This window comes from Hippocampus guttulatus, chromosome 3 (genome assembly GCF_054856545.1).
Source record: "Hippocampus guttulatus isolate MCC_2025c chromosome 3, RoL_Hgut_1.0, whole genome shotgun sequence".
Taxonomy (NCBI): Eukaryota; Metazoa; Chordata; class Actinopteri; order Syngnathiformes; family Syngnathidae; genus Hippocampus; species Hippocampus guttulatus.
The window spans coordinates 2,188,654-2,210,118 of record NC_141263.1 but is presented as its reverse complement, the minus strand read 5'-3'; the positions used below and the strand labels follow the sequence as shown (position 1 = coordinate 2,210,118).

Below are 21,465 nucleotides of genomic sequence, written 5' to 3'. Positions count from 1 at the left end.
GCGTCAGATAGATGCGGATTTGAAAAAACAAGTTTCGATGGGACTGGTTGGATAGAAAGCTGACGGTGTCCCCATTAGGAACCAGTAAAGAGGAACCATTGTCTGTGCTTGAGTCGGATTCAGATTCAGAAAACTTTATTTATCCCCATGGGGCAATTAGAGTTGTGCGAGAACGGCTTATTATAGAGACAGTCAGAGCAAAGGAAAAACATAGGATGACAGTAGGGCTGTAGGCTTAGCACTTGAGGTCTTGAGGTAGTGGTTCCAGCAACAAAACAGGATTGCACATCAAGCAGTATTGCACAGTAAGGACACAGTCAAGATAGTACAATATCAATAACTCACTCACCAAAGACTTTACCTCCTGTCTGGACAGTTTTGGTTTTCAACAGTTTGTCAACTTTCCCACACACAGTAAAGGACATATTCTGGACTTGATCTGCTGTATAGGATTATCACCAACAAACTGTAAAACCGATCTCCTCCCATACACAGATCATCTATTGCTTTCATTCAATGTTAACCTGTCCTTTGTCAAATCCAACCCACAACGCATTATACATTTCCGTAAAATCAAGGACATTAACCCGGACAATTTAGAATCACTTATCAACAACCTCCCCAGTGCTGATTGTCTTTCTACAACAGAGTTTTTGACACACTACAATACAAACCTCCATAACATTCTCAATACCCTGGCCCCACTTAAAACCCGAACTGTCTCCTTCAACCAAACAACACCCTGGTTTACCCCTACCCTCAGACAACTTAAATCAAAAGGCCGTCAACTTGAAAGATTATACAGAAAAACTGGACTCACTATTCATAAAGAAATGTACACTACCCACTTCCTCCATTACAAGGACTCAATATTCATAGCCAAATCAATCTTCTACTGTGGTTTAATTAGTCCCAATGAAGGTAACCCCAGATCACTCTTTTCACTCATTTCTACACTCACAAAACCTGCTGACACTCTTCCCTCACATCTCTATTCCACTGATTTTTGTAATACTCTGGCCTCATTTTTTACATCCAAAATCAAACTTATCCACCAGCAACTCACCCCTTCATCTGCTCCCAACCCTCCTTCTCCATTCTCCCCGGTTCCTACCCACCTGTTCTCTGCATTCACCTCCCCATCTATCCACCAAATCTCCATCTTAATCCAGAAGTCCAAATCCTCTACCTGTCAACTTGACCCTCTCCCTACTGTTCTAGTCAAAGCTTCTATGCCGGCCCTCTCCCCTCTCATCACTAACATTATTCAAACTTCCCTCTCTACTGGCATTGTTCCCTCCCATCTCAAAACTGCTGCTGTCACTCCCATACTGAAGAAACCTGGCTCTGATCCCTCCAACTTGAACAACTTTCGTCCCATATCAAACCTCCCATTCATCTCCAAACTTCTAGAAAAAACAGTAGCTGCTCAACTTCACACCCATCTTTCCTCCAATAACCTCTACGAACAATTTCAATCTGGCTTCCGTCCCTTCCATAGTACCGAAACTGCCCTCCTCAAAATATGCAATGACCTTCTTCTCTCTGTTGACTCCGGTTCACTCGCCATCCTCCTCCTGCTTGACCTCAGTGCAGCCTTTGACACCATCTCTCACTCCATCCTCCTCGACAGACTCTCCTCCATTGGCATCACCAGCATCCCCCTCTCCTGGTTCCGCTCCTATCTTTCTGACCGCACCCAGTTTATCCAGCTCAAATGTTTTAGATCTCACCCCTTTCCCCTCACTTCAGGTGTTCCTCAGGGTTCTGTCCTTGTCCCTTGCTGTTTCTAATCTATCTTCTCGCCCTTGGTAATATCTTCAGGAAACATCACATTCACTTTCACTGCTACGCGGATGACACCCAGCTCTACATCTCTACCAAACCTAATACCATACTCCCACCACCCTCCCTAACCATCTGCCTGCAGGAATTAAAATCTTGGTTCACCTCAAACTTCCTCAAACTGAATAGCAATAAAACTGAACTCCTCCTCATTGGCACCAAATCCACCCTAAACAAAATAAACAATTTCTCCATTCCCTTTGACAGCTCTTCCATCTCCCCCTCTCCTTCACCTCACATATCAACCCTCTCCTTCACCTCACATATCAACCACATCACTCGTTCTGCATATTAACATCTTAGAAACATCCACCGGCTCCGCTCTTCTCTCACTCCTCAGTCCACTGCTATACTTGTTCATACCCTCGTCACCTCGCGACTCGATTACTGTAATTCCCTCCTGCTTGGTCTCCCTCAAAAACCCTCCATAAGCTTCAGCTGGTCCAAAATTCAGCCGCCCGCATTATCACACTCACACCATACATAAACCATATTACACCTGTCCTCCAACATCTCCACTGGCTCCCCATTTTACACCGCATTCAATATAAAATCCTGCTCCTCACATTCAAATCCATCCATAACCTAGCCCCTCCATACCTATCTGACCTCATCCATATTCCTACACCTGTCCGCTCTCTTCGTTCCTCCTCCTCTCTCCTCCTCTCTGTCCCCCCTGCTCGCCTCGTCACCATGGGAAACAGAGCCTTCAGTCGCTCTGCTCCCCAGCTCTGGAACACACTCCCCGCTGACCTTCGTAATACAGACTCATTAACACATTTCAAATCCAGCCTCAAAACACATCTGTTTAGACAAGCCTATTCACTCGGACCATAAAGCCATTATTTTTTCTTATTTTATTTGATGCTGTTTTTAACATTGTATTCGTGATTTTAACTGCTTGTTGTAACTTGTCCTTGAGTTTCTAGAAAGGCGCCCACAAATAAAATGTATTATTATTATTATTACTGCACAGTGAAAACAGTATTGCACCGTAAAACCGTATTGCACAATGGGGGCTGTGAGTCTGTGTGGTGGGGGGGAGGGGGGTCAGGGTTCCATGGAATGAGAGTTTAAGAGTTGAAGAGGAGAACAGCCCGGGGGACGAAGGTGGATCTCCCCCTCGCTGTCCTGCAAGCTGGGAACCGCAGCCTGCGGCCGGAAGGCAGCCATTCGAACGCGGGGAAGAGAGCATGTGAGGGGTTCTTCATGATCTGAGCAGCCAGACCACTGATCTGCTGCTCACACACTGCAGTCAGAGGTCGAGTGGGATGTCCGATGATATTGGAGCACACGCTGCTGATGCTGTTCAGGCGGTTCTTCTCCTGCAGACTTTGGGAGTGGAACTGGCAGGCCATAGAGAACGAGAGGACGGACTCTATGAATGCCTGGCAGAAAGTCAGGAGGAGTTTCCTGCTGACTGAGAAGGAGTTCAGTTTCCTGAGCAGGTACATCCTCTGGTGGCATTGTTTCAGGATCACCTCAGTGTTGGAGGAGAACCTCAGGTGATTGTCCACGATGGTCCCTATGTACTTGTATTCGGATACAGTTTCCACTGGAGCCCCCTGGATGATGGTGGGGATTGTCGAGGCCAGCTCTCTCTGTTATCTGGAAAAGGTCACCAGCATGTCCTTGGTTCGACGTTCAGTTCCAGCCGGGAGGCGTCGCACCACTCGACGAACTGCTGCAGGGCGGAGCTATGGTGTTGCGTGGAGCCGGAGAGCAGAGACACTAGGATAGTGTCGTCAGTGAACTTCACCAGGTGGCTGTTGGGGTGTGAGGGCCTGCATTCATCCGTGTACAGGATGAAGAGCAGTGGCAAGAGCACGCAGCCCTGTGGGGAGCCTGTGGAGGTGGCGAGGAGGTCAGACAGGTTGTTGTTGATCCTGACTCTCTCTGTTCTGTGTGTGAGGAAGTCCAGGATCCAGAGGATGAGTTAGTTGTTCAGGGAGAAGTTCTGCTTGAGCCTCTGTGCCAGGATGTGAGGCTGCAGGGTGTTGAAGGCAGAGGAGAAGTCATCAAACAGAAGCCAGGCCAGGGTGTTGGGGAATTCCAGATGTTTGTGTATGGTGTCGATGATGAAAGCTTTGGCATCATTGACACCTCTGCCTGCCTTGTATGCAAATTGGAGGGGTCGAGGCGTGAGCTGGTCTTTGTGAGGATGTGCTCCTTGACGATCCGCTCCATAGCTTTCATCACGTGGGAGGTGAGGGCCACAGGGCGGAGGTCGTTCAGGGTCTTGGGGTTATTGTTCTTGGGAATGGGGGTGATGGTGGCGTGCTTCCACAGTTTAGGGACAGTGGCGGTGTTCATGGAGGACTGGAATAAGAGCTGGAAAACGCACCCGAGCTGGTCAGCGCAGTACTTGAGGACCCGTCCACTGACGTTGTCGGCTCCTGGTGCACTGTTGATCTTGGTCCTCTTGAGGGCCCGCACAACGTCCTCTGTGCGGAATGTGATTGAAGAGTTGCCGGGCCGGAGGTGGGACCTGATGTTGGTGAGCTGCGTGGAGTTACCAGTCTCAAACTTGGTGTAGAAGGAGTTGAGGTCGTTGGCGAGAGAGGCTGGGCTGCTCCCAGGGATGAGGATGGGGGCGGTGCTGGTGGTGGTGTTCACAGCTGCCATTTTCTTCAGGCCCTACCAGGCTGCACGGAGGTTACCGCCATTAAGTTTCTCCTCCAACTTGCACTTGTATTGCAGCTTGCCGATCTTGATGGCTCTCTTGACCTCCCTGTTGATCTCCTTTTTCTCCACCTCGGTGCCCGAGAAGAAGACGCGCTTCTTCCTGTTGACGATCTCCCTCAGCTCCTTGGTGATCCAGGGTTTGTTGTTGGGGAAGATGGTGACGGTTTTGGAGGGGATGATGGTTTCCTCACAGATGTGGATGTATGAGGAGACTCTATCCACCTGGACATTGATGTCATCAGAGGGGGAGAGAAGGTTGCACCAATCCGTGGACTCTAGCACCCCTGGATGGCGGTGATGCTCTCCTGTGTCCACATGGTTTTGGTGACCTTCTCTACTCTCCTGATGGTCGGGCTGTAGGCAGGGAGGAGCAGGATAGTGTGGTGATCAGCAGAGCCGAGAGGGGGGAGGATGGCGGGCTTGTATGCATCAGGGATGGAGCCGTAGCATTTGTCCAGTGTCTTCCCCTGGCAGGTGGTGCATGTGATGTACTGGTTGAAGCCTTTGAGGGATTTCTCTGGGTTGTAGTGGTTTAAATCTCCCATGACGAATTTGCGAGAGTCGGGGGAAAGGTGCTCCAGTCTGTTGAGGATGCTTCTTATGTGGTCGGTCGCCGTGGTGGGCTTGGCTCAGGGGTGGATGTAAACGATGATGAAGAAGAGTTGGGGAAATTCTCTGGGCAGGTAGAAAGGACGACAGGACAGCCAGGAGCTCGATGTCTAGGGTGCACAGTTTCTCCCTCATGTGGACAGTGGAGCACCAGCGAGTGTTGAAATAGAGGCACATGCCTCTGCCATGTTGTTTACCGGTGGCGTCACGGTCCAGCCCGATGGGAGACCCGAATCCATCGATGTGCATGGCTCTGTCGGTGTCATCCTTGCTGAGCCAGGTCTCAGTGAACGCCAGAATGCAAGCGCGCCTGTATTGGTAGCAGCTGTTTACCTTAAACTGGAGCTTGTCTGTCTTATTCCGTAGCGAGCGGACATTAGCGAGAATGATCGCTGGTAGTGCCTTCTTCTTTTTTTTTTGCTCCGTCAGTTTTTTTTCTTCTGGCTCCTCATGGCCTCTGAGATGAGTTGCGCACCGCGGACGCACATCGCGTCGGGGAGCCTGACGAGGAGTGTGGGGACTGGCAGCGAGACGTCTCTGAGAAGCAGCAGCTGTTCCCTCGAGTAGATGGTCATATTCGGCGTGAGTCTCAAGTTGTGGTGAGCCGATATTAATGTGGAGGTGCAGTGTTGTTGTCGTTGGCACTGGCTTGGAGCGCTCGCCGTTGGCACCGGGCGAGCTGGAGGCGCTTGCTGTAGCAATAGCTAGCTGTTAGCACCGGGGCTAACGAATGAATGAAAAAAGATCATCCAATCCAATCCAATCCGCAGCGACCCGGTACCGGATTTCGTGAAAAAGCTCGATGTCGCTGGTAAAGTTCTGTGCACAGTGTGTGACGATGTCATTCTATACGGAAAATGCATTCATAAAGAATTTATTTTGTGATTTCCTCGCTATATTTTCTGTTTTGATGCATTATTTTCCATATTCGTAGTTTCAATGAAAGAATCGTTAATTTACGTTTTTCTGAGGCGGTCATGAATGCCTCTCGAGTCAAAGGAAGAAGAGAAGGCACAGAGATGGACAGACGTAACTGTACTTGTTGAGACTGTGAAAAACATTCATAAAGTGTGCGTTTAAAAAAAAACAACACCACAGCTGTCCTTTTTTTTTGGAGCTGCAACAAAAACGTATTTAATAAAGCAGCGACACAGTTCACTGAACCAACAGCAAGTTATGAAATTGTAAGCATGTCTCCAGAAAGGAGCCATCTTAGGGTCGACATATTACCGAAATGACCATAAACAAGGCACACTGGATTTTAAGGCGTGGCGTGAGCTTTTAAGAAAATTGAAGACTTTTCAGTGCACCTTATAGTGCAGAAAATATGGTAATAATAAATTCAAATTCAGTTTAGCAACATTAACTCAGTAGCAGAATATATAAAACACTTGAGTCTCCAAAAGAAAAATGAATAAAACTAATTGTGCTAATTAATTTTTTTTAAGTCAAAATGAGGAAGTCAGGATTAATGGCACGATGAGCACTTTTTGCAATGCCCAACTTTTCCAGCGGTTTACCTGCGTGATTGAGCTGTAATAGCTTTAAATGGCGCCTTGCTGTCCACTGCCAGTATTTTGACACACAGTTAAAACACTGCTCTTTCCTCATCTCCCACTGCAGTCACTGTGAAGCCAAGCACTGCATATGTTTCGTCATATTTCCTTGTCTTAGCTTTCGGGTGACTTTCTTTTGTCTCGTTATCTTTGTCTCACTCCACCTTTCTTTTCATCTTGTCTCTTGAGGGTTTGTTTTCCTACACTTCATATCACATGCTCGGTGCAAAAAAAACCCCCCAAAAAACAAATGACACCATCGAGCTAATAAGCACTCTCTGATAATGTGGGGGTCACTGCCAACTGCTGTCGTGGATGTGCAATTCCCCTTTGGCAAGAAAGCATGTTTCCCAGAGTCACACGCGCTCCTCCCTGGCATCGCATCGCGCCCCACTATTTGAGAAGGACTACACTAGATTTTGCTACGATAAAAGGAATACAATGCAATACAGCTTTATTTATTGCTCTCCATTGCGAGACTTATAAGGTTTTCTTATCTTATCTTTTCTTATCTTATATTGAGCCTTCACAACCGCTACGGCTGTAATAAAGCCATGAGAACTTGTTACAAACACGGACATGAAACATAAATACAAATGGCATTACAAAACAATAAATGAAAGATAAAACCTCTGAAGACTCAACTCAACTGTATTTATAGAGCACTTTCAAACAGCCATCGCTGCATACAAAGTGCTGTACATGGAGCAGTTAACATATACAACAAACAGTAAAGCAACAATTGAGTCAACAAAAGAAATTTCTTGTAATTATAAGCCATGAAAACAGCCAAAACATAAATAAATAAAACCAATATCGTACTTGCAGTGACAATGTTTACACGATATTTGCTTTATTGTCAAAATAGTCTGCAAATTTCCATGTGAGACCAAGTGACCGTGACTTCGCTCCGACTTCATCAATATTGTATGTGGAGCCTCAAAACCACATACAGCAAAGTTTCCCAATTACTTCTCACTGAGAGCCAAAATGTCCATGGCTGGATTTATTTTAAACTAATGACCTCCCTCAGTCGTGAACAGCCCAGCACTTTGCATTTTCCAATTTCCATGACCAAAGGGCAGCCAATTGCTTGAACCACTTTGTTCACCATTCTTTACCATCCTGTAACCATTGTTCAGTAAATGTGGCAATTACTCTCTACTCGGTACTCAACTACTTTGAAAAGGAAATGATTTTGCTTTGCCTTTACCTAAACAGTATGTTATTATAGATCGAGAAACAGGAAAAGTTTTAGAACCAGTGTACAGTATGTGATCACCCCATTGTGTGTTGAACAGGCTACAATTAGTAATTATGTAACAGAAAATTATTTGCCCCTTCCTTCTTAGAAAGACGTGAAGGTTGTTTTTCATATCTTGCGGTGATTTAGTTGTTCACTTTAGTTGAACCACTACCTCAGGGGTGGCCAACCCGCAGCTCGCGAGCCACTTGCGGCTCTTTGGCTGGTTCAATGCGGCTCCCGGGCTCTCACACGACAAGCGTCGAAAACGCCTCGGCAGCAGCGATGCCATTCAAATAAGGCGCCAACTTCTCAGAACATTCTCCGTCAGCCTATCATTCAATCCCGTTACTTGATTGACAAAGAGAGCAACCAATCAGATGACTGCATCACCGCTCAGCGCAAACAACGACGCTAAACGCTAAACTCGTCAGCATATCATCAATCCCATTACTTGTTGACATAGAGTGCAACCAATCAGATGACTGCATCACCGCTCGTATGCAAACAACAGCGCTAAGCTAGTCAGCATATCATCAATCCCGTTACTTGATTGACATAGAGGGCAACCAATCAGATGACTGCATCACCGCTCATACGCAAACAACAGCGCTAAGCTAGTCAACCTATCATCAATCCCGTGACTTGATTGACATAGAGGGCAACCAATCAGATGACTGCATCACAGCTCATGCGCAAACAACAGCGCTAAGTGCTAAGCTAGTCAGCGAATTACCTCTGATTTTAAGGCAGGGGTGCCCAATACGTCAATCAGAATCGACCGGGAGCCAGCGAACTGGTCCCAAGTCGACCCCAAGGGGTGGGAGGAGGAAATGCGTGGGGGGGGAAAAAAAAGTATGTATCTTGTATCTTGAGCTTTCATTCATTTTTGGCCCGTTCCAACTGTTGCTCATCGTAGTGTGCGTGCATATGTGTGCGAGTGCACTGGTGGGCACCCGCGTGAGTGAGTAGCGCGCGCGCGTATGTGTGTGTGTGTGTGTGTGTGTGTGTGTGTGTGTGTGTGTGTGTGTGTGTGTGTGTGTGTGTGTGTGTGTGTGTGTGTGTGTGCGCACGCATGTGCGCGAGGAAGGGTATGATGTGGCTCTTTGCAGTAACTCAGTAAAAAAATTGGCTCTTCGTCTCTGACTGGTTGGCCACCCCTGCACTACTGATTGCCAGTAGCCATCTCTCATCGTATCACAGATGTTTACAAATATTTACAATTGCCCGACTGAGCATGCCAATCGGCCGTGTTATTACAAAATTGTCTGGTTATCCCTTCACATTTTCTATTGGGTAAGAAGATTTATTTTAATAATTGATTAAGAATCAGCTTTATAAAATATAGTTAAAAAGACCATCCCTTTATTCAAAAACTGGGCATTATTTCAATTTGACAATGCAGAAACTGCAAAAACAAATGTGCTGCCCGGCTTCTACTAAAGTATGTTTTGTAAATGGTACGATTTAACGTCTTCCAAGGGTCATGGAAATTGTTACTCAGAAAACTTGCGTTTATTTACAAGAAAACTACTTGTATGGCCTTATATGCTGCAAGAAGGAGAGATACCGACGCTCGTTCCTACCAACTGCTTTTAGGCTGCTGAATTAAAAATAGCAACAATAATAATAATAATTAAATGATGTGGAAAACAACTGTAAATAGCACTGCGATTTATCCATTTTGTATTTATATTGCACTTAATTGAACGGTGTTTGTTTGTTTTTTCTTCTTTCTTCTTTCTGCCTACATTCTTGCTGCTGGAGGCTGTAAATTTCCCCAGTGTGGGACAAATAAAGGATATCTTAATCTTATGCGGAACAAGTATATCACGAAAAGCACACACTTCTTTTGCTTCTCTCCTCCCCCCTTCATTCCATGACAGATTATTTCCCCAGGTTATATTATCCATCCATCCATTTTCCGAACCGCTTAATCCTCACTAGGTTCGAGGGGGGTGCTGGAGCCTATCCCAGCCATCCACTGGCAGTAGGCGGGGGACACCCTGAACCGGTTGCCAGCCAATCGCAGGGTTATATTATTAAAAGATTATATTTTCGAACAAATCTAATGAACAACAATAACATTTCTGTTGAATTGACCAACCAAAATAAAATTAGAAGATGGATCTCTTTTTTTTTTTGAGGGGGTGGGGTGTTTTGTATGACAGCATATGAGGGTCACATGCGGCCACAATGTTTTGGTAAATACAGGATTAGACACACAGCACCAGATATTTATCAAACTTTCCAATATTGCTCCATTCCCTCATCAATACCTTGAAATGGGCCAGCAGACATACACCACAATATGGTGTTTGTCTTCATTTACAGTCAGATGGAAAGCGTTTGGTAGAAATATAATACTAAAATATGGTCTTGTACTACAACCTACTGACCAAAGTGAGTATTTTTCATTTTATTAAAGACCAAGTGTGAAGTAAAGTTGGCCAACCATGTTTTTGAGTAATATCAATGGCTGAACAATTATAAGAATATTTCCGTTTTTTTTTTGTTTTTGTTTTTTTAACGCAACCCTTCCAGATTCTTTGTTTCACCCTTCGCAACGCCCTTGACAACGAAAATGCTTTTCTTCGGCAATATTCGGAAATGACGTCACATGGAGAACTGCGAGGGAAGTCCTTCCATTGAACAGTTGCATTGCTTGTTGGTAAGATGGCACTTCGGTGTGTGGCGATGTATTGTTCGCAATCGACAGAAAAGTTGTACCAGTGGCCGAAGGATAGCAGGGCACTTAAATGGACATCTTTTATTCGCACGAAGCGAATGAATTTCACGCCATCATCAACGAGTGTTCTCTGCCAGCTCCACTTCAAAGATGACTGCTTTCTCAACCGGGGGTCTGCTTATGATCAAGGATTTGCAAAAAAGTAAGTGTGATTTTTGGATAGATGATGATGATTTTGTCAAAGCATAGCTGCCAACTCTTGTGGAATGAAGTGAGGATATCCAAGTTTTTGAAGAGTTGGAGGAAGAAGGGGAGGTTGGAATTTTACATGTTGGACCTTACATATATATAGCAAAGTGGCAGCCAATCATATTGTAGTGTGGCGGATCCAGCCTCGCTTATTTTTTACTACTCTGTCTGATATGCTAGCATGGGAATCCATTGCCACTGGGTCTTTATCAGAATCAGAATCAGAATCATCTTTATTGGCCAAGTATGTAGAAGACACAAGTAATTTGTCTCCGGTATAACACGCTGCATTAGTATCATCATAAACAAGGACATGACAAATAAGTATGGCAGGACATTCCGTAATGTAAGTGAACCATAGTGCGGTGGTACTACCCAGTGACAACTGTGAGCAATACGCTTGTTCAATAAAATTGATGCCCATGGTGTCATCGCTCAGTATTTTACTTTTTTTTTTTTTTCTTCAGGTGTACTTGTGGTAAATGCCTACAGCAGTTAAATGTGTTTGCTGCCATGAAATTCAAGAAGTAGTGACTGTACGTCGACAAGGAGAGGAACACTTCAATCAGGTGCTTGACTGCAGCACCGACCATCCTGGACTCAATGCTGTGTGCCGAGACCTATATGGATTACAGGTGGCATGGATGACCTACAAGCAGCGCTGATGCTGGAAGTTTCTTGATCAGGACAACCGTGTTGTGTTCCCAGCATGCGCCGTGTCTTTTATCAGGGTACATTTTCCACCACCAGGAGAAGAGGAGTCAGCTGTATTCAAAGGGTTTCGTGTTTCACAGAGAAATGTTCTAGAACTGTGATTTGGACTGGTTTTAGAGTGGTTAATGTGGACATGGTGTCTATCATAACAAAATACTGTAATAAAAATAAACAAATGAGGACAACTGAATACAGGGAATATAATGTTTTTTATTTCCTGAGGAATCTAGTCTGGTGCTCGGCAATAACGGTTGACTTGGCCGGTCTGGTCTGTTCAGTGCTGCTGTCAGAAATTGCGGGTCGACACACACATCACCAGTTCTGTACTTATTTTGAATGGCAGTCAGTTTGATCACCTCTGACAGGCAGTCATTCGCATAGTCTACAAAATATATATATTGGGATATATATAACTTCGGAAAAATCGATTATTTTGTCAAATATACAATATATAAATTATTTTTTCATGCTTTATTTGGTGGACAATGTTTAAGTACTTTCATTGTGACCCTATTTGGCATTTCATGAAATTACTTCACACTTGGTCTTTAAAATATGACCTCAATAAAAGGTCAAAAATTGGTCTGAATTTGAAAGAAAACTAAAAATGGTGGCCTTCCTGGTTTTGCATATGGTTTCAAGAGATCTTGTAGGTTTTGGGCTGTTACGTATCCCTCTAACATTTGGTCGATCTTGCTGACATGTCCAACCAGGACTGCCTCGCAAAATATTTGCATGGAGCGTTGTTGAGCCATATTTTTTAAAAATCGCGCAGTAACGATAGAAAATATTGATGATGACGCTTAACCAAATCTGTTTGCTAAGTTTCGTGAGTTTTTGTGCACATTTCCGGGGCCTTTGAAAAGTGTGTTGCCGCAGCAACATTTGGCGAAAATCCACAAACTTCTTGTTGCAACATCATGAAGGCCGAAACACACTTCCCAGCAAATATGGCTTTTTTCTGCTGGGAGAAAAACACCAAAGAATTAAACCTGTATTTCCTTTAGCCAGGAGATGGTGCTACCATTAAGTTTGTCAAGAAAGCTCATTTTGTAGATGTCTTTATACCTGGATTATCATCAAATAAACGAAATCAGGAGAACGAATAATCTGGGTCATTGTCATGGTGCATCATCAGAATTGGAGGCACCATAACGGCCATGCACTTTGTCACAATATCCGATGTTGGAGATTATCTTTAGCATTTTCTCACAAATTTTCAGTTGAATTCAACCAACGGCTCAGTGCAATACATTAAAAATGTAAATTTCTTGCCCGGTGTGTTAGTAAAAATCTGAATATTGTCATTGATAATTTAATCTGATGCAGTTACATTAATCATTTATGTTTTATAGTACATAACCTGCTCACAACAATACATTTTAAATCAATTCCACTCACAGCTTCTTGTGCGACATATGTCTATCAGATTGAAGCACACTGCGTTCGAACCAGGTGTTGTCTACTTAAATGGTTTCAAACATTTGTTGTGTTAACAGAATACCTAATTTCCCCATAGCAAATCTTGCATACCGGTTTGCTCATATCCAGTTTATTGTTGTCTGTGTTTTTAAAACCCCAAAATTTACGGAAATCTGCCTTCAAGCTGTTTGTTGCAGATATCGGTGCTTCCACCATGTTGTTTTGATATGCTACTCTTGTGTAGTGACAAGATCTCGCTTGACTCGAGAAGTCACATGAATTCTTGGTGCGGGGGGTGGGGAGGGGGATTAAAGGGATCAATTTATGGTTTTAGGAATTAAAATTGGGCTATGAAATGGAAAATCTTTTTATTTTTTTAAGAGCCCTCTTTAAATTCATTTTTGTCGACAGATCTGTCCCAATGTGTCGCCGAAAGGGCAAGTTTACTTCTGTATGTGATTGATTGGGAAGCGTTGGGTGACTGTGGGTAGAGATGTGTTGTGCTTCTCGAATTTGTATGTCTGACCCCTCTAAAATGAGATGACTCATCTCAAGGGTAACTCCGCAATAAAGGTTTCAATGGATGACATTTCAAATGTAGTGCAGAGTGCGGCAGGCCTAACACTTTTCACATTTCAGATGACAAAGAAAATTAAGAAGCTGGAGAAAGAAACAACACAGTGGAGAACTAAATGGGAGAGCAACAACCAGACTTTGCTGCAGATGGCAGAGGAGGTATTTTTTTTACATATTTCTCATGATATTTTGTTGCATTTAATGTTGAAATGAGTTTGACATTTGATTTTTTTACACACACACACATGCACACACACACACACATTTCAAAGAGAACTTTGACAACACACCAGAGCTCACTGGTGAAAAAAAATGCAGTATATCTCCACTGATGTAGACTGGATAGTAAGTTTGGAATGAAAGGTGGCTACAAATTTGACGGAATTGAAAACAATCAACCTAGAGCAGGCTGAATTTAAAGACACCTTGAAAAACAAAGTGGAAAAAAAAATTATGCGGCAAATTTCATTCCAGCAACTCAAAATGGTACTCGGTATTTTGTGTGGCCCTTGTGTGCTTGTATGTATGCCCGACAATGTCGGGGCATGCTCCTGATGAGACGACGAATGTTTTCCTGGGGTATCTCCTCCCAGATCTGGACCAGGGCATCACTGAGCTCCTGGCCGGTCTGAGGTGTAACCTGGCGGCGTCGGATGGACCGGAACATTATGTCCTAGAGGTGTTCGATTTCATTTAGGTCAGGCGAGCATGGGGGCCAGTCAATAGTACCAATTCCTTCATCCTCCAAGTACTGCCTGCATACCCTTGCCACAGGAGGAACCCAGGACCCATTGCACCAGCGTAGGGTCTGACAATGGGTCCAATGATTTCTTCCCCACACCTAATGGTAGTCAGGGTGCCGTTGTCTAGCCTGTAGAGGTCTAGGCATCCATCCATGGATATGCCTCACCAAACCATCACTGAATCACCACCAAACCAATCCTGCTGAACGATGTGACCTGCAGCATAACGTTCTCCATGGCCTCTCCAGATCCTTTCATGTCTGTCACACATAGTCACGGGGAATCTGCTCTCATCTGTGAAAAGCACAGAGCGCAAATGGAATAGTTGCCAATGCTGGTGGTCTCTGGCAAATTCCAGTCAAGCTCCACCGTGGCGGGGAGTAAGCATAGGGCCCACTAGAGTTATGTCGGGCTCTCAGGCCACCCTCATGAAGTCTGTTTCTGATTGTGTGGTCAGAGAGTGGAGATCATTTTGTAGGCTTCCGGCAGGCTGTGCTCATCCTGTTCCTCCTTGCACCATGGAGCAGATGTTGGTCCTACTGATGGGTTAAGGACCCTCGATGGCCCTGTCCATCTCCCTTAGAGTAACTGCCCGTCTTTTGGAATCTTCTTCATGCTCTTGAGACCGTGGTGAGAGACACACCAAACCTTCGGGCAATAACGCGTTGATCTGCTGTCCTGGAAGAGTTGGACTGTCTGTGCAACTTCTGTTGGCTCCAGGAACGGCCTCATGCGACCAGTAGTGACACTGACCCTTGACAAATGCAAAACTGGTTGGACTAGTGGAAATACTGTCAGAAAACATGAGGAGGTGAAAAAATGTCAGTGGCCTCCACCTGTAAAACAAATCCTGTTTTGGAGGCCATCTCATTGTTGCTCCTCTAAGCACACCTGTTGTTGATTTTATTAACACCAAAAGAGAGAGTGTGTGTGCGTGTGTGTGCGTGTGTGTGTGTGTGTGTGTGTGTGTGTGTGTGTGTGTGTGTGTGTGTGTGTGTGTGTGTGTGTGTGTGTGTGTGTGTGTGTGTGTGTGTGTAAAAAAAAAAATCCTTGTCTCACCCCTCGGGTGGTGTCCGTCCCTCATTCCGCTCGGGTCCTCTACCAGAGGCCATCCTCAAGAAGCCTCAAGAAGCTTGAGGGTTCTGCGCAGTATCCTTGCTGTTCCCAGCACTGCACATTTCTGGACTGAGATGTCCGATGTTGTTCCCGGGATCTGTTGCAACCACTCATCTAGTTTGGGGGTCACTGCCCGAGTGCTCCGACCACCACAGGCACGACTGTCACCTTTACCTTCCAGGCTCTCTCCAGCTCCTCCCTGAGCCCTTGGTATTTCTCGAGTTTCTCGTGTTCCTTCTTTCTGATATTTCCATCACTTGGGACCGCTACATCCACTACAACGGCTTTCCTCTGCCCTTTAACGATGATCACGATATCTGGTTGGTTCTCCATTACCATCTTGTCAGTCTGGATCTGGAAGTTCCACAGGATCTTCGCTCTGTCATTCTCCACCACCTTCGGAGGTGTTTCCCATTTTGACCTTGGGGTTTCCAGTCCATACTCCGCACAGATGTTTCGGTAGACTATGCCAGCCACCTGGTTATGGCGTTCCTTGTAGGCTTTCCCTGCGAGCATCTTACACCCTGCAGTTATGTGTTGGATCATCTCAGGTGCCTCTTTGCAAGAACCTACACCTTGGGTCTTGTCTGGTGTGGTATATCTGGGCCTCAATGGCTCTGGTGCTCAGGGCCTGCTCTTGAGCAGCCAGGATGAGTGCCTCTGTGCTGTCCTTCAGGCCAGCCCTCTCTAGCCACTGATAGGACTTCTTGAGATCAGCCACTTCAGTTATGGTCCGGTGGTACATCCCGTTTAGGGGCTTGTCCTCCCATGATGGTCCCTCTTCCAGCGCCTCATCCTCTGTTCCCCATTGTCTGAGACATTCTCTGAGTATGTCATCTGTTGGAGCCTTCTCCTTGATGTATTCATGGAGCTTGGATGTTTCGTCCTGGACAGTGGCTCTCACACTCACTAGTCCCCGGCCTCCTTCCTTTCGGCTTGTGTACAGTCTCAGGGTGCTGGATTTGGGATGGAACCCTCCATGCATGGTTAGGAGCTGTACATAGCTTGCTATGGAGGCTCTCGCTGGCAGTCCGTAGTGGAGTCGTTCGATGCAATGCGAATGATTTCAGCTTGAGTCTGGCTGTGGGCAATGTTGAGAGGCTAGCATGCAGAAGCCATACATTAAGCTATGGCTTCAGCAAATTTGTTCTTCGTCGTGTTATCCATTTTCTTCGCTTTGAAAGGATCCATAGCTGTCTGTCTTAGACGAGGGGGTGGAGTACTCACGTCAGCTCTGTGCTTGGCCATTAAGTGGTATTTCAGACTCGATGTGCTATGATGATAGCTCAGTTTACGACTGCAAAACATACATGTAACTTTGGTCTTGTCATTGGAACTATCTGGCAACTTTTTAAAAGTAAACTTTCTATTCATAAACACTTTAAGTATCTGTTTTCGGTGACTCGCGCTGGCAAAACAGACATGGGCGTGGACTTCTGCAGCGCGCTTGTTGTTTTGTTTCCGGTTTATTTTTAGAGCAACGTAAAAGCCGCTGAGACGTGTGCCGCATTAATCTCGCGAGAAAAAATTTAATCACGTTCAAATTTATTTAAATTAATGCCGATAATAACGCGCTAAACTGACAGCTCTAATAGATACAGGTATATATACATATTATATTGTACATATATAGCCAATGCAGTCCTCTATAAGTAACCTGCGCATACAAACATATGGCAAACCTCGGGCTGAACACGCTCAAGACTGTTGAGATGATCGTGGACTTCAGGAAACATTCTTCTCCACAGTTGCCCCTCACACTATCCAACTGCCCAGTGTCAACCGTCGAGACCTTCAAGTTCCTGGGAATCACAGTCTCCCAGGACATGAAGTGGGAAGTCAACACCATCTCCATCCTGAAAAGGGCCCGGCAGAGGATGTACTTCCTGAGGCTGCTGAGGAAGCATGGCCTGCCACAGGAGGTGCGACGACAGTTCTACACGGCAGTCATCGAATCAATCCTGTGTTCTTCCATCACAGTTTGGTTTGGGGCCGCCACAAAAAAGGACAAAATCCCACTTCAACGGACAGTTAGGACGGTGGAAAAAATCATTGGCACCACCCTACCCACTCTTGAGGACTTGCACACTGCAAGAATCAAGACAAGGGCACGGAAAATCCTCCTGGATCCCCCGCACCCTGCCCACCACCTTTTCCAGCTACTCCCCTCAGGCAGACGCTACAGATCCATCCGCACCAAATCCAGTAGACACTTAAACAGCTTCTTCCCTCTAGCCATTAACTCCCTAAACAGTCACTGACGTAGTCACTCTTATTGTACTACAAATACTGCTACTGGTCACTCTAAAATGGTTCAATGATTTTGTTGTTTACGATGATACTAATGCAGCGTGTTATACCGGAGACAAATTCCTTGTGTGTTCTACATACTTGGCCAATAAAGATGATTCTGATTCTGATTCAAACAGTCTGGCGTGTTTCTGTCAGTCAGCAGTGATACATGCATCCATCAGCGACAATCTGAGAAGTCCGTTGGTACAAAAGTCTCCTTACGTCTTTGGTTATTCCGTCTTTTTTTCTTATTTTGAAAAAAATGTGCAAATGTTTCAATGTTCATCCCCAAAAAGATTAGTTTCTCGCTTCATCCTATTTTCAAAATTCTTACTGCGTTATACTCTGGTTTAAGTCCCGTTTCTAACCAGACTTTGGATTTTGACAGAAGTCCTGTCACTTTTACTCTTTAAAAGGCTGTTTGTGCTTGAAAACCCTCCAATGTTGCTGAATGAAAGAAATTCTACAAGAGTAGGCGAAAATATCTCCACAGAGGCATTAAAGATTCATTGCTAGTTGCAGTAAAAAGACTTGATTTTAGTTGTGACTGCTGAATGAGGCCCAACCGTTTTTTTCGTTTTAAGGGGGCAGTCACTTTTTCACACAGGGCCATGTAGGTTTGGATTAGCTTTTTTCTCATAAAAACCTTGATTTAAGAACTGCATCTTGTTAACTTGTGTTGTCTTTGACTCGTATTTCATATTTGATACTAGAAAACAAGTTTGATAACATGTGAAGAACAGATTAAAAAAACGGTCTTTCTTACCACTGTAAAACTGTACAGGTATTGCTTTTGTACTCTTAATGGGAGATTTCCCTTTTTTCTTTGTTTTTTGCTGAACCCAGCAATGAAATATTTTTATTCTATTCTAGAAAACGCTACGAGATGGACATTTCAAGGCTCTTCAGGGCAAGTTGGAGCTCCTGGAGAGACTGTGTAGAGCTCTGCAGAGGGAAAGGAATGACCTCAACAACCAGATTAGCCTCCTGCAGGAGCAGGCAGACGAGCCAGCCGAACTAGGAGAGGAGGAAGATGAAGGAGAGAATAAGAAACTGTCCCGGGACGAGAGGCTGGAAACTAAAGGAATCAACAAAGCTCGACCTGCAGAGATGGAGTCCACAACAGCTTGCGAAAGCACCACTGCTTCGTTGTCAAGACATCCCCTCGAAACCTAAGCAGGATTGAGCCCGCCTCAACTAGTCTGCTGTGAATGTGCGGGCCGATTTCTCAATTCTACTCTTAGATCTCAAGTTTTCTACATGAACAATAAACCAGTATCTATTTGTGTAATAGGGGAAGGAGGATAATTTGATTGTCTGATTGAATTTGTCTCTAGATCTATATTGTCCATGTTTGCCGTGGTTTCAATAATTGGGGTTAATGAGTACTTTGTACTCTATTTTCTACATAATTATTTTCATCAGTAATATTCACACCAAAAAGAGGCTCTTTTCATGGTGTACACATGCAGACAAGTCTCTGATCATTTCAATTGAGTACAGAGGTGGGCATTTGACCCGCAAATGTGATTGTGAGCATAAAACAAAAGTGTAATTTGCCATCTGTACTGGACACAGGATATTGAATATGATTTTCAGACCTTAATCATGGTGTGACTATGTTTCTATAATATTAAATTGATGTTTTCTTTGTGGTTTATTCTGGATGTTAAAGTTATTAGCAAGATTGATCCATTTCAACTATTTAGTCTAATTCATGACATGCTACTGACAGGGAGCATGTTCATGACGAGCTAAACACAAATCGCTTCTCAGCAGACGCATAACCTTTTCTTAAATTTTTGTTGTCGTCTGAAAGATGTGTTTTTTATCAATTGTTGAACTTGTTGCCCTTTGTTGAACTTCTCATGCTTTTCTTCAATGTATAAGGGATGCTCATGTGCTATTTTGAATAATAAACATCACAGCTCATTTGGTTTGGTATGTTTTTTTTGTTTTGTTTTGTTTTTTTAATCTATGGGCCCTATCACTCCATCTTATCCTTTCTAGGTTTACAGTATGTTGTTGGGGCTTACAGTTTTCCAATTGCAAGAGTAGGATAATGTATTTTCACAACCATATAGCGCACCGCATTAATATGTACAGTCTCAATTAGGTCAGATAGTTCTGTATTTAATACGTCCAAAAAGCACACTGTATTCATGCATTCACACGAAGTAAACCATAAGGTCGCTTAAAAAAGTCCAGTAGCATGCATGCACGCTAGCGTATGTTTTTAAAAAGGCAGCGGGAGCAAAACTTTGAATTCGGTTGTACTTTATCGAAGTACTGAACATTGTACTTACATTATTTTTTAATCAATCCTCATCCCCAAATCCATCAAAGTCCTAATTTTCTGTATCCGAAATGAACAGCTGGGTACGTTCTACATCAAACATGCCAGGTTCCCTCGCATCATTGTCAGAGGCCGTCGCTACCACACCGCTCACAACTTTGTCTGTTTCTGTCCATTACCAGGGCAACCAAGCACAACAGTAAAAGCCAACTTCACACACTCCGTTTTGCGAATCTTTTATATCATTGCACTGTGCTGCCTTGGACATGCCCAGTTTGCAAAGAAAAATTATGCTGTTTATGAGAGCCTAAACCAGGGCGCATACTCATGAAAGATTGCACACACATCAGGCCTGGTAATACCTATTATGTCTCAAGACTGAGGGTTATTGCGCTATCTGCCAGTCTATCACTGTCACATCAACTTGGAAATACAGTAAATATTCCCATTCCCGGAATTCCACGGAAAGGAATATCCTTCACCCGGAATAAAAACCTATGCATTAACATTTTGACTACGATATTACGTGTTACCGGAAGTTGCGTAAGCGGAAATTCCACTACCCGTAACCCGGATGGAGGTGTAATGCCGCGGGAGCTTAAATACACGCAACGCCCACCCGATGCGACGGAAAAGACAACGCTGAAACAAGTTTTCACTTCGCGTTTTTCGATCATCAGATTCTAAACGACGACATGCAAGTGAGTTTTTATTGCCGTGCGTTTTACTGTAATTGTGAATGATTTTAACTTTATTCTCTTACGTCCTGTAGAACGCGGCACTAGCTTAAAAGCAGCACCCACTCGACACGACCGAAGATACGTGTTCGCTTCGCCGTTTTCATTCATCAGATTCGAAACGAAGACGTGTAAGCGACTTTTTATCCGCGTGCGTTTTACTGTAATTGCGAAAGATTTTAACTTTATTCACTTACGTCGTGTAGATCATCGCATCGAAATGTAGAAGAACTGTAACAACTGGAGCGGAGCGAGTGAAATGCATCCGTTTGAGCGAGGCTGGACACAAAGTTAAAAAGATCCAGCAGACACTTGGAGTCGGAAAGACGCAAATCTACGAAACTTTAAACAACAAGGCATCGATTCAACTCCTGATGACAAGCCACCATCCAGCAAGGAAGCAATGCAAATGGCAACAAAAATCCTTCAGTATGCACAAGAATTACCAGACATCGGTGATCAACGGGACAGTTACTTGCAACTAGCAAGAAAACTGTATGACACGCAGGCAAACATTGTCATAAACCAAAGAATGCATCCAACAAAACAATCCAAAATACATATTTTTTTCCCAAGACAGAAAAAAATAAACATTAAAATACTGTACGTATTTTACTGTTGTGATTTTTTTTTTGGATACACCTGTATTGCAGTTTTTGTTATATAAACAGTTTTTGGACAGTCTATTTTTGT

General features: G+C 44.3%; 1 protein-coding gene across 5 annotated transcripts in view; it reads left to right on the top strand.

Annotated features, from left to right (window-relative positions):
- Positions 1–19,671, top strand: part of txlng (taxilin gamma) — a 57,822-nt gene extending 38,151 nt beyond the window's left edge. For 2 of the 5 annotated variants that reach the window (XM_086106206.1, XM_086106207.1), the window contains 2 exons: positions 13,652–13,747; positions 17,196–17,867. In XM_086106206.1, coding sequence (XP_085962332.1) covers positions 13,652–13,747; positions 17,196–17,708 — 609 coding nt within the window. In that variant the 3' untranslated portion in view covers positions 17,709–17,867. Of the gene's footprint in view, positions 1–10,482; positions 13,299–13,651; positions 13,748–17,195; positions 17,868–18,612 lie in introns of those variants that run through there. The other 3 variants (XM_086106208.1, XM_086106209.1, XM_086106211.1) reach the window with 3 other exon arrangements.
- Positions 19,672–21,465: the final 1,794 nt, after the last annotated feature.